The sequence below is a fragment of the Balaenoptera acutorostrata genome, chromosome 11, assembly GCF_949987535.1.
Source record: "Balaenoptera acutorostrata chromosome 11, mBalAcu1.1, whole genome shotgun sequence".
Lineage (NCBI taxonomy): Eukaryota > Metazoa > Chordata > Mammalia > Artiodactyla > Balaenopteridae > Balaenoptera > Balaenoptera acutorostrata.
The window spans coordinates 6,626,784-6,644,767 of NC_080074.1; the positions used below are offsets into that span (position 1 = coordinate 6,626,784).

General features: G+C 49.0%; 1 protein-coding gene across 3 annotated transcripts in view; it reads left to right on the plus strand.

Moving 5' to 3' along the window:
• The first annotated feature begins 9,057 nt into the window (after nt 1-9,057).
• ARFGAP3 (ADP ribosylation factor GTPase activating protein 3) overlaps nt 9,058-17,984 on the plus strand; it is a 54,801-nt gene continuing 45,874 nt past the window's right edge. The window contains exons 1-2 of one of the 3 annotated variants that reach the window (XM_057556142.1): nt 9,058-9,306; nt 15,655-15,773. In XM_057556142.1, coding sequence (XP_057412125.1) covers nt 9,238-9,306; nt 15,655-15,773 — 188 coding nt within the window. In that variant the 5' untranslated portion in view covers nt 9,058-9,237. The remainder of the gene's footprint in view (nt 9,307-15,654; nt 15,774-17,984) is intronic. The other 2 variants (XM_007189156.3, XM_007189155.2) reach the window with 2 other exon arrangements.

A 17,984-nucleotide genomic window follows, 5' to 3' on the forward strand; every position in this document is an offset into this window, starting at 1 on the left:
CTGAGCCAGGTCTGACCCCGAGTAGCCCCTCCTGGCAGGCCGTTGGCTCCCTCCCTCCCTATTTTCTGTTCCTGGGTTGTATTCATTCACCAAGCATTTCTTGAGCACCTACTGTGTGCAAGACTCGGTGGTGCCAGGACAGACATGAGGAAGGGCCCACGTTTGCCTTCAGGGGACTCCAGAGATCAGGGAGGGACGGAGTCACTGTGATACTGGCCGCAGTGGCCAGAAAGGAGGGGGCAGGATGGTCTCCTGAGTGTGCGCGGTGGATTCTGGAGGTCAGCCTACAAGTCTCGGGAAATTTGGACAAACGGGGCCTCCCAACCCGGCTCCAAGGCCCTAAGGGGCGGAGCACTATGGGGTCCTTGAGCTGCTTCCCCCACTTCCAGCGGGAAGCGTCCCCGCCTGCGTGGAGGTCAGGCTGGGCTGTGGGCAGACTGGGGGGACCTCCACCCCTGGGGGCCCTGAAGCCCGAGCAGGTGCCTGAGCCTCTCTGAGCTGGGTGTCCAGAAGCGGGAGAACTTGCCAGGTCAGGGCCCTGCTCTCAAGGTGTCCTGGAAACTACCTCTCGTCCCCCCACCCCCTCTCACAGCCCCAGCTCTCTCCAGGGTGGCAGCTGCCCCCTCTGCGCCCCTGCCCAGACACCGGCAGGAGGTGTGTGCCCCTTTCCAGGCCTTAGTTTTCCCTTAGACGGGCCCGCAGTGACCTCCGGGCTGGATCTCTGTGGTCTCTGGAGGGAGCGAGCAGAAGGGCCGGGCCACAGGGCCTCAATGGACAGACCTGGGGCCCCCTGGTGGAGAGGCCTGGGCCCGGGATAGAAGCAGCTCCGCTGCCCGGGGAAGGACAGACCCAGGTTGAGGTATGAGGCTCATGCCCCACCAGGCAGGGCCACTGCCAAGCACAGGGTCAGAGGAGCCACGCTGACCCCGGCACTCTTGGGGGACAGGCAGCTTCTCAGCCTGCTGTTTCCAACCAGCCTTGGGCTAAACATGTTATCAGCTACATGCCAGGCCCTGTGCTGAGCACCTTTCCCTGCAAAGGATCATAGAAATCTCCTCACGATGTATGAGCACCATTTTATAGATGAGGAAACAAACGAGAGAGCTTGAGTGACTTACATCGGGCCACACAGCAAGTCAGGGTAGAGGTGGGGTTTGAACTCCGATGCCCAACTCCAAACAGCAGATGCTGCTGTCTAAACTGCTGGTTCTCAAACATCTAGAGGGCTTGTTACAGCCCAGCTTGCTGGGCCACATTCCAGAGTTTCTGAGTCACCAGGTTGGGGGTGAGGCCCAGGGCTTGCATATCTAACAAGTCCCCAGCTGACCCAGGACCACCCTCTGAGCAAGTCAGAGCTGCCCAAAGTACCAGCGATTCCGTGTCCTCCTTGATTTGTTCATACAACCAGCAGATGCTCCTAACCCAGCTCTGGGGACCCAGAGACCGATCAACCACAGTCTGGGCCGAGGAGGTGGGCACGGTATGGACAAAGCCCAGGGAGCAAGGGACACAGGCCAATGTGACCTCCCATCCCTGGCAAGGGGCAGGGAGGGTTAGGAGGCAGCCAGATAGTAGAGGGAGAGGTGCCTCATGAGGGTTGGATGAGCACCTTGTGTCCCTGACCCTTAGTTTCCTCATCTGGAAAATGGGGAAATGGTTCCTATCTTTTCTTTTTCATCATCATTTGAGGTCAAGAGTGTGAAAGTGCTTGTTAAAACACACAAATATGAGGCACCTTGTTGTGAAAGTGGTCTCACCCCCAAACACCATCCTAACTCAAGCCGGTAATAACCAAAGTATGCAGACCCCAGATGGAGACTCCGGATCCTCCCCAGCCAGAGGCTGGGCATGAATGCTTCCTCCAAGCTGTATATTCATCCATCTCTGAAACTGTACGGAAGAAGGCTGGGTTTTCCGCACCAAAATTTGACGAAATATTTTTTTCTTCTCTGAAAATTAATGAGTCTTACAAAGGTGTGAAAACGAAGCCAGTGGTTAAGAGCATAGACTGTGAGGTCATATTCTCTGCACTCAAACTTGGCTCCAGTTGTGGGACCTTACTTAGCTACGTTACCTTGAGCAAAATACTTAATTTCTCCGAGGCTTGGTTTGCTCGTCTATAAAATGGCAATAATAGTAAACATTTGGGGGCTTCCCTGGTGGCGCAGTGGTTGAGAATCTGCCTGCCAATGCAGGGGACACGGGTTCGAGCCCTGGTCTGGGAAGATCCCACATGCCGCGGAGCAACTAGGCCCGTGAGCCACAATTACTGAGCCTGCGCGTCTGGAGCCTGTGCTCCGCAACAAGAGAGGCCGCGATAATGAGAGGCCTGCGCACCTCGATGAAGAGTGGACCCCACTTGCCACAACTGGAGAAAGCCCTTGCACAGAAACGAAGACCCAACACAGCCATAAATAAATAAATAAATAAAAATTAAACTTAAAAAAAAAAAAAAGAAAAAAACCTCAGTAACATTCAGCAATAAACATTAAAAAAAAAATAGTAAACATTTGTATTTCACTCTGTGCCAGACCCTGTTCTAAACTCTTTAACATTTATTAATATTTAACAAAGCAGCCCTATGACCTAGGTAAATATTATTATTCCTATTTCTATAGGTAAGGAACCTGAGGCACAGAGAGGTTAGGTAACTTGCCCAAAGGTACCGTACAGCCAAGCGAGCTAGGTTCAGACGTGGGTAGTGCAGTGCAGTCCCTGCCCACTAGGCTGTGCTGTTGGACCACGAGGTCGCCTGCCTCGGAGGGCGGGGATGTGCCTGCCCCCAGTGGCGCTCGTTAACATACCTACCAGAACGGGAGTTACCCCATTTCAGAGACGCCGGACCTGAAAGGCCCTCCTCCGTGCTCTGGAGCCCCTCAGTGCCACTACTGGCACGTCTTCTTGCTTAAACAGCAAGCTCCTTGGTGCAGACACTGGGCCTTAATCTTCTCTCTAGCCCCAGTGCTTTGGAGCGAAACTGAAAAGAAAAAATGAAATCAATTTTGGACCACCCAATAAAACTCCGATTGGACTGTTTTAGACCTCTTCAAATCCTCTGTGGAAAAGGCTAGGAAATGAAGGAAGGAAGGAACAGATGAACAAATGAACTGCATAAATAACATCACTCTCTGAGCAAAGGATAACTAACACCGGCCGTCAGCGGGCTAAAGCCCTGCCGTGCAGCGTGGCAACTGAAGGCCACAGAAACCCGAGTGCCTGGCCAAGAGGTCTGAGAACAGAAAGCCCCGAGCCGGATAGCTTTTTTTTTTTTTTTTAATTTTTATTTATTTATTTATTTATTTATGGCTGTGTTGGGTCTTCGTTTCTGTGTGAGGGCTTTCTCTAGTTGTGGCAAGTGGGGGCCACTCTTCATCGCGGTGCGCAGGCCTCTCATTATCGTGGCCTCTCTTGTTGCGGAGCACAGGCTCCAGACGCGCAGGCTCAGTAATTGTGGCTCACGGGCCCAGTTGCTCCGCGGCATGTGGGATCTTCCCAGACCAGGGCTCGAACCCGTGTCCCCTGCATTGGCAGGCAGATTCTCAACCACTGCGTCACCAGGGAAGCCCCAGCCGCATGGCATTTGATCAACAAGGTGAAACTGACTGCAAGCGAACTGTGTGCAGCTCATTGGCCACTTTCTGGTCGAGATCAGCCGGGCTGCTCCTGCCCCTCTATGATAGTTTTCACATAACCATGTTAATGACCACTCTGTAGCTGTAAAAGGAACAAAGGTTCAGACGACAACTTGGAAACTAAGCAAAAGTATTCAGAAAAACATTGAAGTCCCAACATCCAGAGGTAATACTGCTGACATTCTGGTGCATTTTTTCTAGTCTTTTTTCTATACATACACATGTGCCCATGTTTCATTGTCCTTATCATTAATGTGTGTGTTTTTTACAAAACTGGGATCATACTCTAAACGTAGTTTGGTACCCTGCTTCATTCTCTTAATATTTGATCATGAGCATTTTCTCCTGTCCCTAAATATGCTTCCACTAAAAATGTTTAATGGCTGCATGACATTCCATGTGTTAGAAGTCTCATATTGCTGAGCATGTCTTTGTTTCCCATCTTTTTTTATTTTTTAAGGTATAATTTACATACAGTAAAATGCACCCTGTTCAGTGTATAATTTGACAAATGCACATAAGTCATGTAACCACCACCACAAACGAGATATAGAACTGTCCCCTCACTCTCCAGATTTCTGCCTGGTCCTCTGTAATCAACCCCTCCTTGTATTTCCAGCCCCTGGAAACCACTGATCTGTCTTGTTTCCATAGTTTTGCCTTTTCCAGAATGTCATATGAATGGAATCATACAATATGTAGCTTTTTGAAATTGTCTTATCTTTCACTTCACATAATTCGTCTGCGATCCATCCACGTAGTTTCATGGATCAGTTTGTTATTACTTATTGTGGGTAGTTTACATTGAATGAATTTACCATGGTTTGTCAGTCCAATTGAAGGATATTTGGGTTGTTTCTAGTTTTTGATTACAAATAAATGTGTTATAAACATTCAAGTACAGGTTTTGTGTAAACATAATTTTTCATTTCACTATCCAATTATTTTTTATAATATTGTAATGTTGCAAATGTCACAGTATTGAGGATTCTAAATCTTTTATCCCATTAAGGGCGGTAATGGCATCAGCTTAAATTTCTTTTTTTTTTTTAAATAAATTTATTTATTTTATTTTTGGCTGAGTTGGGTCTTCGTTGCTGTGCACAGGCTTTCTCTAGTTGTGGCAAGTGGGGGCTACTCTTCGTTGCAGTGCACGGGCTTCTCGTCACAATGGATTCTCTTGTTGTGGAGCACGGGCTCTAGGCGTGCGGGCTTCAGTAGTTGTGGCTCGCGGGCTCTACAGCACAGGCTCAGTAGTTGTGGTGCACAGGCTTAGTTGCTCTGCGGCATGTGGGATCTTCCCGGACCAGGGCTCGAATCCACGTCCCCTGCGTTGGCAGGCGGATTCTTAACCACTGTGCCACCAGGGAAGGCCTAAATTTCTATTTTTAAAAAATCAATCAAGGTGAATTCCCTGGCGGTCCAGGAGCTAGGACTCCACGCTTCCACTGCAGGGGGCACAGGTTCAATCCCTGGTCAGGGAACTAAGATCCCACAAGCCACACAGTGCAGCCAAAAAAACGGGGGCAGAGAGGGCATTTGTGAATTTCCAGAAGTGTGAAACCAAGCAGGACTCCGCGGTGCCCTCCTGGGTACAAAAGCCCCTCTGTGTCCCCTGTCTCTTGTTTGTGAAAAACAGCTTTAGTCTCCCAGAACTTCCCTGTGTTCCAAAGACCAGACTCAAGCAGCTACTAATCAAGGAAGTGAGGAAATGCAGAAACAAAGGAAAAGCAGTCAAGAAACTAGTTCATCGATAGAGCAGAGTCCTAGTTCCTCCTCATAACAATTGTCATAACAATCTGATGCATCTTTGAGTTGTTCTGAAGAAACTAAGACCCCACGCAGGTGGAGGTTGTTGACTACACGCTGACCCCAAGCACATTGACCCCAGACTGGTTGGAACCAGAAGGTTCCTGAAATATCACCCTGTTAACTCACCACCAACCAATCAGAAGAAAGCCCACGAGCTGAAACCCTCACCCCAATGTTGCCTTTAAAACCCATTCCCTGAAAACCATTGAGGAGTTTGGGTCTTGGAGCATGAGCTGCCCATTCTCCTTTGCTTGGTGCCTGCAATAAACACTGTGCTTTCCTTCACCACAACCCAGTGTCAGTAAACTGGCTTTGTTGTGCAGCAGGCAAGCAGACCCAAGTTCAGTTTGGTAACAAGTGCACTGCCTGAGCATATATGGATTGGTGGAAATCAGATAAGACTGGGAATTCCCTGGTGGCCCAGTGGGTAGGACTCCACGCTCCCAATGCAGGGGGCCTGGGTTCGATCCCTGGTCAGGGAACTAGATCCCGCATGTATGCCACAACTAAGAAGCCCGCATGCTGCAACTAAAAGATCCCGCATGCCGCAACTAAAGATCCCACGTGCTGCAACTAAAACCCGGCACAGCCAAAATAAATAAATAAATTAATTAAAAAAAAAAAAAAAAGCAGATAAGGTTGCTCATGATTCCATGAGCTCATTTTCAAAAGTATCTGACCTGTACGGAAATGGCATGTCTGAGATAGTGTTCAGTTTGTAAAGAAAAAAAAATGTTGCCTGCCATACCAGTTCTACAAGGATCAAGCCAACAGCCACTGCAGTCACCCACTGACAGTGTACCTGAGGGGAATTCAGGATGGAGAAAAACAGGAATCATTCTGTCCTTTGGATACTGGCCCTGAGATAGTTAAGATACACAACTAAGGAAAAATTTCAGTAACCCCAGATTCTTGTATCTTCCCATACAGAGAAAAGCACTAAAATCATTAACTTGAGATGTCTGTTTTTGTGATTCCCAGTAATCTTTTGACTTTCAATTACATGTTTTTTTCCAGCCCCCCCCCCCCAAATTTATATATATCCTGGCTCCTCCCTCACCTCTTTGGAACAGTACATCAAGGCTATCTGAAAGGCTGTCTCCTGGGTTACAATCCTCAGGAAGACACTGAATAAATTCAACTCACAGCTCTTACATTGTGTGTGTGTTTTGTTTTGTTTTGTTTTTTAAAGTCAGCAATTTGTTTTCTTTTCAGCACTAACTAAAGTCCACCAGGGCAAGGACGAGATCTGCGCTTATTCTCACTTTGTGACTCATCATACAACTATGTAAGCATGTCCGGTTTTTCCTAGAGTGGCACTTGGCTTTCAGCAAGCTCCTGCCCGACTGGATGGACTAAATAAACTAAATGTTGCCTCACTTGGCCAGAGCCACACCAGGATATCCCCATAAGACACAGATAGCAAGGACAGTACCCAGAAGGCAACATGCGCCTGCCTGTTGGCTGGGCCCTTCTTTCGAAGCTCTTCTGTGTTCTGTTATGCTCAGATCTGAAGCAATGAATTTCTGCCTACCCTCCTTTGACAGCAAGAGGATTTCCTATCCTCTTCAGGATTTGGTATGACTAGATTTTGCTTCTACTCCTGGCAGCAATGGATCTTTGCTTGTAGCCTGAGGGAGAGTGAATTTGCTGCTTTTGCTTTCTAAGAGAGAAGGGAAGCGGGTGGGGTTTTGTGCCCGTCCCCCAAAAGTTGGATGCCTGCCCTACCAAGGGGTTTCTCTCTGGTGTCAGAGATCTCTGTCTCCATCTTTCTCATGAAGAAAGATTTCTGATGGAGGTTTATGGAAAAGAGCTTGTGAATGAATGTAAACTCTTGTTGTTTCTGAGGCTCCTAGCTATTCCAAATTGACATGCTAGCCCATGCTTGGCCTCTAAGAATTCATTAAAATTTTAACTGATTTCCTCTTGCCCACTTGTGTGGCAGCCACCTCTTTCCCCTGTGCTTTGCCAAAGGTGAAAGAGCTCTTTGTTCAAAGTGTCTTTGGAGAGGCTAGGCTCTCTTTGGAATTCAGTTTACTTGGTTGCTTTGCAACCTCAGCTCTCTGATGGGCTCAAGAGAAGTTATGATTTTAAAGGTTATCCAGCCTTTTCTCATTATTATGTTAGGAGTGACATTCTTTGCAGCTTTCTACATTCTAAGCCCATTCCACGCATCCTTATTGAATGCATACTATGTGCCAGGCTTTGTTCTAGGTGCTGGGGATAGAGAGGTAGATGCAATACATCTGATCTCAAAAAATTTATATTCAGTTGAGGGGAGTATTACACATTACGGCATTAGGTGATAGTAAGTTCTATGAAGAACGCTTAAGCAGATGATAGAAAAGAGAAAGATGGGTGTACAAATGGTATTTTTTTTGGGTGTGTGTGTCCCCTTATACCCCAACTAGTGTAGATACTGTCTACACTTCATTGCACTTTTTTCCTTCTTCTCAGGGATCTCTGTACTGGAGACTGGAATAGACAATATCCTGAATCTGATATATAACTTGGTAAGAAGATTTCAACTCCAAATAGTAAATGGGACCATCATTCCCATTCCCATCAGAAAGCACAGGACTCATAAACATGCCAGGTATTCTGTGTAGGGTCAAACCCGTACCTAGGGACACAAAGTACAGGGGTATGTATATACTTTGACTCAATACAAGGCAGAACTTTCAGTCACAGCTGAAACTTACTGTAAAAGTAACTTACTGTTCTGGAAGGTAATACATTTCCCTTCCTTGGCATAGTTCCAACCCTGCAAGCTTCCAACTTCCCTGAGGGCATCTAACCAGACAGGTTGAAAGACCACTGCCAAAGCCTTTCCCAGGGCTTCACTGGGAAGCTGCTCTCCTGCACTGCTCAGCACTCTCTCACCCCACTGTACACAGGAACAAACCCAACTTTAGAAACGTGATCTAACCAAGGTCACAGAGCTGGGAAGGAGCTGGCTGGACTGAGCTTGGAGCCAAGGTGTTGCATTTGACTCCAAAACCTGTTATCCTTCTCCTGACCCGCGGAACCTCAGGTGACACTTACCTAGTGGCTCCACAGCCACTAACGCAAAACGGGCACCTTTCTCCAAGCGTTTAAACCCTCCAGCTAGTAATGTCAGCCGAAGGGTAGGAAAGGGCCAGCTTCTTTTCTTGTCTATATTCATCAGATTTGACTGAGCGCCTTTTGCCTCAGGAGAACTGCTGACTCTCTCACTGACGTAACCCAAACTGATCCCTTTCGCCATAGGACGCTTCCCACCAGGGCTCAGGCGACTAGCGAAAATCCGGCGCCTGGACTGAGTCCTCGGGTGTGGGGAGACGGCGGGGAGGCCCTTGCCCCGCAAGTTTCCTCCTTTGCCACTTGGAGTGACAGGTTCTGCCGCTCTCACGGGGAGGAGGTGAGAGTACCTTGGCCGAGGAAGCAGTGCGTCAGCCGAAGCGGCGGTGGCTCGACCAGCCGTGCGCGTAGGCACAAAGCCGACCCGGGCCGGGCTTCGCCACGCACCGCCGGGAGCGGAGGCCCGGCGGAAGCCTGGAGGAGGCGCACGAGCCTCCTGCGCAGGAACCGGGGCGGGGCCTGAGTGGGCGGAGCCAGTGGCACGGTTAAGCGAGGGCCACGGGGGAGAGGGGCGCGTGCGCCCCGGCAGTGGGCGGGGACATCGAGAGGCCGGGTCTCATCGTCACGGGCAGCCCTGCCACTCGGCCATCGTCTACCTCCCGGAGGCGGCAACCGCTTCTGCTCTGCCCTTCCCGGTTGGCGGGGCCAGCTGCGCCTCGTTTCTTTGTTGACCATGGGGGACCCCAGCAAGCAGGACATCCTGACCATCTTCAGGCGCCTCCGGTCGGTGCCCACCAACAAGGTAACGGCCGCCGGGCGTGTTCGGGCTTGCTTGGCATCCCTGCCGGACCCTGCGGGCGGCCCCTGCGGCGCCAGTGGCCGCGGCCGCGGGAGGAGGAGCCGGCCCGGCCTGTGACACGTCGCACTGTGCGGCCGCAGCGGCTGGGCCTCGCCTGGGTCCGGACTGTGCGCCGCCCCCCAGCTTCAGCAAGGGAGGGGCGGGGGAGGGGGCGCACCCCAGGGTCCGAGGCAGGGCGGGCACCTGGGAGTCCTGGGGGCGGGAGGGAGGCGAGAGCATCTGGGGGGCCCGGGGGCGGACATTTGCGGGCTCCTAACACCGGGCCGGGGAACGTACGGGGGGCGGAGGCGGCTTTTGGTGGGGGTGGAGTGGACAGGAGTTCTGAGAGAGCCGGGGGCGAGCTCGGGGGCCCGAGAGAGGGCTAGGGGGCGTACCCGCGGCTCCTGCGACTGGGGGCGGAGACCGCAGGCCACCTATGACCCAGCCGGGAAGCATGCGCCGGGCCAGAAACTCCAGCTGGTAGCGCTGGGCGCTCGGGGAAGCTCGGCTCTCCCCCTCCCCGTCTCCGAGCTCACCTCTGAAGCTCCTCAGGGAAGCTGTGTCCTCTGGTGGCAGCCTCAGTTTCCCTGTCTGATAAAGCTGCTAAGTGATCACTGCTAAGTGGCTTCGAGCTCTTTTGTCTCTTGCTAAGAAAGCCCGCCACAAACCCCTTTCCCTTCCTTCCCTTTTGTCTCTCTCTTTGGAGATGGGGGTTTTCCTTTTTTTTTTTTTTCATCTCCAGAGACTGTCCCTTCCCCCCACCCATGACTCTTACAACTTTTCGCTACTGTCTGGAGATGTTGTGGTGACACATCGGGCTAAAGTGACACCCTCCGCTGAGGATCACAGGTCAGAGTGGAACCTGGACAGTGCAAAGGGCCGTCGTGTCAGCGTGGACTCTGTGTGCCATGACATGATGGCATAGAAAGAAAGTCCCAGAGTTTTACAAAACTTAGATGTCTTTGTTTTAGGTCTAGGTGGAGGGGAGCCCATGTTTTTACAGCCTAAGAGAAGTGAGCGAGGAAACAGTTTACTGGAGGTGTTATCTGATGAACATAGGAAAGTCAGGAGGGGAAAGGGTCCAGGAATTCTCCAGTGCCAATTTCTGTGCTATTTTCTTGATTTTCAAATTTAGGTTAATCTGTTTATAAAGAAGGGTTGATGTAAACTAGACCAGATTAAGATCTGCAGTTAGCACTGTAGAAACTATACACTGTTTTGTCTGCTTTATCTCAGAAACCCAACATATATTCTCTTTGACTGAATTCATCAAAAGATGCCCCTTTTAAATAAGAAGTCAGTGTCTTTATACCAAGAACACTTTTGAGGGACATGTGTGGGCTTGCTTGTAAATTGTTATCCAGACCCTGGGACTTCCTAACTGTCACTTTGGGCAGGTCACTTGACTACGTTGTGCCTTATTTTCCTCATCGGAAAATGGGGCATGAACTAGATCTAATTCAGAGATCTGAATTATTATTATTATTGTGAGGATTAAATGAGAAAATCCAAGAAAAGCACTTAGAGCAGTACCTGTATATACTGGCCCTCGATACATGTCAGCAATTTTTTGTTGTTATTATTATTTTAATTATGAACAACACACTTGTAGAAAATTTTATATTCTGTAGTAGGATTCATAAAAGCATCGAGCAAAAATATTTCCTGGTAGTGTTCCACAGTATTGTGCTACATTTCTTGATTAAGACTTTTTATTTGATTGTTAATAAGAAACCATTACCTAAGCAAAGATGAAAACTAGTTTTAATGATGTGGAAGAGTTAATAAGCATTTTTAAAATGAGGTGGTTAAAAAGAGCTCTAAGACACACAAGACAGGAAAGTACTTAAAAACACCTCGGTTTACTTTTAGAATGTAGTGTCCAATTCTCCCTCTCATGTGTGATGAATCTTTACTCTGGATCAAAGGTTTTAACTCAAAGAGTCAGTTTTCTAGTTTGTGAAATCCTCCCTTGTCTCTGCTGTTCCCTTAGTGTTATATTGATTGTTTGAGTTACTCAGCAAATATCCATTCAGCAAATATTGGTTAAGCACCTGCAGCGTGCCGGGCACTGCAGAGCACTGAGGATGTACTGATGGAAAAAGAGACAGGCTCCTGCCTTCAGGAAGCAGGTGGTCTATCTGGTGCCTGGAGGACAGATAAAGGGCTGCCTGGCGGGGTAAGAGGCAGTGTAGTGAAGGGGTGACGAGTGCGATCCGGGGCAGACTGCCCGGGGTCCAGTCCCTGTGATACCACGTCTTAGCTATGACACTTAACTTCATGTTTCCTTAGTTTTCTCTAACACGGGGATGAAAACTGGCGCTGTATACTCTGCAGGGAACTTGAAATGTGTAAAGTGAACGTGCAGGGCCCTTGTTTGAAAAGTACGAAGAATTTCAAGATGAGACAGCAGAGCATTAACCACCCATGGGCCCTTCTGTGTGCAGTGTCCTGTGTGACTGCGTTGATCACACACACGCCCGGAAGCTGGCTCCGATGGGCATAAGAACAGTACTTTCTTATAGGGTTGTTATCAAGATTCCGTTGGCCAACAACAGTGCATGACATGGAGCAAACACTAAATATTAGCTGTGATTTCTATAGTAATTATTCTCACCATGTGGCAAAAGAAATTGTTCGTCCAAAACTACTTTTTATCACCATAAGAACTGATATTCTGCTTAGTAAACCATATCTCCACTTTGGTTTAGGATTGCCCATCAAAACAAAATGGAGTCCCTGCTCCAACAGAGAGCCAGACTTGGATTTCGAACTGCCCTCTGACCTCAGATTCCCCAGGGCCCAGTCTCAGCTTGTGAGCTCTTCCACCACCTGTATTTGCATTTGGTGCCTACTTTGTGCCAGGCTCAGTGCTCAGCGCTCAGCTCAGGTGAACAAGGCCCCAGCCCTCACAGAGCTACATTCTGCAATTCCTCATCTTTTTTTTTTTTTCAGGAGAAAGAAGGATTTTTTTTTTTTTTGGCTGCCTTGGGTCTTCGTTTGCTGCGTGCAGGCTTTCTCTAGTTGTGGCGAGTGGTGCATGGGCTTCTCATTGCGGTGGCTTCTCTTGTTGCGGAGCATGGGCTGTAGGCGCACGGGCTTCAGTAGTTGTGGCACGCGGGCTCAGTAGTTGTGGCTCGCGGGCTCTAGAGCGCAGGCTCAGTAGCTGTGGCGCATGGGCTTAGTTGCTCCACAGCATGTGGGGTCTTCCCGGACCAGGCCTCAAACCCGTGTCTCTTGCATTGCGGAACGGATTCTTAACCACTGCGCCACCAGGGGAGTCCAGAAATGGATTTATTTAGAGAGATACATATTCTGTAGACCGAATGCGGTCTGTCTCAAAAGGCGAGAACGGCCTTGGGAGAAACACACTCCACAGACAAGAGTGTGGGCCATCTCCGAAGGCGAGAGGCCTGCAATTCCTCATCTTAGTTGGTGGGTCAGGAGGATTCTGAGGCCTCTTGTTAGAAACCCCGCCGCTGTCTTTTCATAACCAGCCTTGCGACCACCTCAGGAGTGATTCTCAGACTTGCCTGCTCTGGGCTGTGTGCTCCCAATCTCTGGGTCATGCCCCTGCACAGGGCGATTTCCTGCACAGGCTTTTGCCCCTTCTGCCCTTTTAGACTCTATTCTTGATATCCCACATGCCACTTGGACTCTGTCTAGAAAACTTTTTGCATCCTATCCTTGCTTACTAAGGTTCAACATTGTAACTAGTTGTCTTGCCCGCTGGGACTGCTGGACCGTGAGCTCCATGCGGGCTGACTCTTCCCGGGCCACCTTGGTACGTGCACTCCGTGTGTGCCGGGGGCATACTGATAGTGACAGCTGTTAGCTAAGTGAGTGAGGGATCACAGTGGCCTCTCGCAGAGGGACGGCACCTTTGGCAGAGTCGGGCCCACTGTTTGGCATCCCAGGGGAGGGCATTCCTTACTCTGATGGCTGTTACCACAGGGCATCTTCATTTCCGTGTCCTTTACTCCCACTTCAGTGGCCTGTCCGGGGCGGAGGGTAGGGGAAGGTGGGGAGACTCAGCAAGCGCTTGTGGAGTCAGTGCCGCCATCCACTTCTTAATACCTCAGCCTCTGCTGCAGTGCCTGGCACACAGCAGGCAATCAGTAAACACTGAAGTGAAGGCCTGGTGCCTCTCGTGTCAGCTGTCACCGCTCTGCCACTACTCCTGCCTGCTTATGGTGAACCTGTCACCGTGAGGGGCTTTGGAAAATCCACGCGTGTTTTCACGCTTGTATTGCCCTCAAAAGGCCAGAAGCCAGAGCTTGCTTGCTTTTTTTTTTTTTTGCCACACTGCATGGCATGTGGGATCTTAGTTCCCAGACCAGGGTTTGAACCGCTCCCCCCTGCATTGGAAGCGTGGTGTCTTAACCACTGGACCGCCAGGGAAGTCCCCAGATCTTTCTTGATGGTTTTAGTCGGGACAACCTTCACATAGGTGGCTCTGCCTATAAAGCATACCTAAAAGATGTGGACTTTTAAAAAACCTCCTATTCGTGGAATTTTTACCACTCCGTTGTGCTGATGTTAATTCATTACAAATATTAATTCCATGACAAGCACTGTGTATTTTAAAGTACTTTTGTGTCCTGTTATCAGATGAAGAACGTTTGACTTCATTGTTGAGGGGGTTGGTGCTAATTTTTGAGCTGGTAATAAGTTTTGTAAGTTGTTCATTTGATTAACATATATTTCCTGAATAGTTTGTATGGGTAGGTCACTATTTTTCAGGCTCTGTGGGAGATGAAAAAACACACAGAAAACATTTATTGAGCGTTAGCCACGTCCGGGCTCTGTGCAGATGCAGGAAGAAGGCAAGGTGAGGGAAGGGTCCCCGACCCTGCAGGAGCTCCGAGCTGTGCAGGAGGGGGCCCACTCCTTGGACGTGAGCTGTGTGTCTGAGTAATAACAGTGACCTGGACAGAGTGGAGGGGGCAGAGGTCATGAAGGACACGGCATTTCACGCAGGGACAGCTCTCTCTATTAGCATCTATTGCGGAGCTCAGCATCTTAAAACAACAAACACAAGTTGTCTCACACAGGTTCTGAGGGCCAGGAATCTGGGGGTGGCTCAGTTAGCTAAAATATGGTTTTATTTTTCCTGGAAAACAATTCAAAACAAGTCTGTTATTTGTGGAATTTTTAACTGTCCTGTTGTCCTGGCTCTAATTACTCATAAGTTTTCATTTCCACAGCAAGCACTACGTTTGTGCTCTTGTTATCAGGTGAAGAATGTTGACTTTAGTCGGTGCTGAGGAAGGAAGGCTCAGGGCTTCTCAGGAGGCTGCAGTCACCGAAGGCTGGGGCCTCCACTCCACGCTCACTCACGTGGTGGTCAGCCGGCCTCCCCTCCTCACTGGCCGTTGGACTAAAGGCCTCAGTTCCTCTCCACGTGGCTCTCTCCACTGGGCGACCCAGTGTCCTCAAGACATGGCACCTGGCGTCCCCCAGAGCCAGTGATCCAGGGGGGAGAGCGAGAGAGAGAAAGGAAGCCCCAGGGTCTTTTATGACCTCACCCCGGAAGGGACGCGCCAGCACTTCTGCCATATCATTGGTCACACAGGCCTCCTGGGCAAATCGAGGGTGGGGATTACATGAGGGGGTGAGTACCAGGAGGGCAGGATCCAGGGGGGCATCCAGGGGGCTCTCTTCCTCTGGCTGGGGAGAGAAGAAATATGCACAGACGCCTGCCATTTGGTAGAGAGCCACTGCCCAGGGGACAGTAAGGCATTTCCAGCAGGGGACATCCCTGTCTAGTGTTCATTCATGTGACTGGTAGGAACCCTGTTGATGCTCATGCATGAGTCATACTTGAGACAATAAACACATCTAAGTTCTCTTCACCACGCGTACTACGTACTATTATAATAGATATGCAATACTATATAACTTATATAATTAATGCATTATGTTAATAGTCTATTGATATATAATTATATAATACAGTAACATTATTATAATAATAAAAGAAATAGAAATTTGAGGTTTTAAAAAAAAATCTAGGTGAGATATTTTTCTAATAACCAGTTTGTTTATCTATTATTCTTTTTTTTTTTTTTTTTTTTTTTGCCGTACCGTGCAGCTTGTGGGATCTTAGTTCCCCCACCAGGGATTGAATCTGGGCTCTGGCAGTGAAAATGCTGAGTCCTAACCACTGGACTGCCAGGGGATTCCCTCTAATAATCAGTTTAAATTGTAAAGATTAAGCAGCTTTCAAGCCAAATCCTGTATTGTCCTATAGGATGGCTCATTTGGCTAATAAGAATCGATGAATAATTGAATTTTGAAATTTTCTTTCAGGTGTGTTTTGACTGCGGTGCCAAGAATCCCAGCTGGGCCAGCATCACTTACGGGGTGTTCCTGTGCATAGACTGCTCGGGGTCACACCGCTCGCTTGGCGTCCACCTGAGTTTTATTCGGTAAGGGGACCTTTCCTCACTGGGGGTGGGAGTGATTACCTCGTTACGTGGGTCTCTCTCCCCTTTTCCTTTATGTTTGTTTTGACGTCAAGTAAGATGAGAGGTTGGTTATGAGTTATGGAGATTTAAATCTTATGTAATTGAGTAAACTCGGAAAATGAGTTATTTTCTACTTGGTCGCTGTGCTGTAGAGCTTGGTGTGAGAGGAAGCGGTGCTGAAGCCACAGTCAGAACAGAAGGCTTGAGGCAGCATCTCCTTTTCCTTTCTTGTCTCTGATGATTAGCAGCACACAGGAGTCTTGCTCTGATGCCTCCTGGGGGATGGGGTCTCTGTCACTCCTCCAGGTGGAGAGTCACTGCAGGTGGCGGGAGACCCTTGTCAGAGCAGGGCTGTGCCCCCAGCAAAATCCGGCAGCTCAGCCTCCAAGGACGCTTACAGCAGAGCCCGAGGGAATGATTTTTGCATGAATTTTAGTGGCAATTTCAAATGTTTGCAATGTGAAAGACGTGGGCTGCCTGGGCCCCTCTGGCGAGTCCCTGTCTCTGCTCTGACCCCTTGGTAGTAGCCTCTCTGGGGCCTTTGTGGCCATCAGAGAAAGATGCCCCCTCTGGACACAGTCCCACAGTCCAGTAGGAGGCTGGAAGTGCAGGGGCACCCCTGAGCAGTGGTGGCTCTGACCCCTGTGTGGCCGGCCTCCCCAGGTCAGGTCACCGATTTCCCGGCCAGTTCTTTTTCCAGGGAGGGAGCCAGCTAGGCAGGCAGGCTGTTTGAACTCATGGCGAGCACTTTTATTTTATATTATGACTTGAGGAATACTGATACCACAGTGTGATTGCCATAAAGAGCGTTTGTTCCTGTAGGGTGAAATCTATGATAACTTACAACGAGATATTTTGTATCCTGGCGCAAAAACTATACAGTAATAATAACAACATAACTTTCTTTTTTTTTTAAGCATATTTATTTATTTATTTTTGGCTGCGTTAGGTCTTCGTTGTGGTGTGCGGGCTTCTCATTGCGGTGGCTTCTCTTGTTGCGGGGCACGGGCTCTAGGTGCGCAGGCTCAGTAGTTGTGACTCGCGGGCTCTAGAGCGCAGGCTCAGTAGTTGTGGCGCACGGGCTTAGTTGCTCCGCGGCATGTGGGATCTTCCCGGACCAGGGCTCGAACCCGTGTCCCCTGCATTGGCAGGCAGATTCTTAACCACTGTGCCACCAGGGAAGTCCCCATAGCTTTCTTTTTCATGTATTAACTGAAAAAAACTGTACTTTCCTGAGTTCTTTTTTTCAGAAATCAATTTATCAAAGCAGAATGGGCTGAATATTATAGCCATAGAACTCCATAGGTCATGATTTAGAAAAGGGATTTCTCTTGGGTGTTCTTACTACTTTCAGAATATCTATCAGTTTCCTGTCTTCTTTTTTCTTAGATGCTGGACCCAGGATATTTTTAATACACTCCCCTGACCTTGTCTCTTTTTGAAATGTGGAGGGATTTGGTTGCCAGGGCAAGTTTATTCTTCATGTACTTTTTCCCCCAGAGTCAGTTGTCACCAGCTAGCACATGGTGACCCACTCTGTCCAGAGGCCGCAATGCCTAGACTCGAGGCAATACGTAGTTTGTTGTCTTCCTTTCTCTCTTACTGTGCTCTTTCCCTCTTCCTCTCTGCGAGGTCCCGCCCATCAGAACCTGGCCCTCCCTTTTCCTCACCACTGCAGCACAGCACCAGTTTAAACCATTCCAGGAAATCAGGTGGTTTTCTGACGTGTTCCCCAGCTGAGGGCAGGGCTGCCTGAGAGCCTGATGAGGCTGGACACCAGTAGGGCCTGTTTGGGATGTGGCAGGTTTAATCACTACCCTTTTAAAAGTTAGATAAATATAACTGTATGAATCATGATGCTTATAAATGACTCAAGAACAACTGTTTAAAAAAAAAATCACTGTACATATAACCCAAGGGCAACAGTCTAGGATTTGGGCAAGAGAAAGTCAAGGATGGTAAGGGTACTAAGGATTTTCTTTCTAAGAGGTGTAGGGCTGCTCTTTAAACATTTTTTATTGATTAAAAAATTTACGAACATTAGTTCACTGGAGAAAAAATCCAAACAGTCCCAGAGTATATAAAGTAGGAAGTGAAAGTCCCCGCTCTAGAACCCGCTTCCCTCTCCTTCCTCTCCCCGTGCTAGCTGGCTGCACACACACGTGCACACAC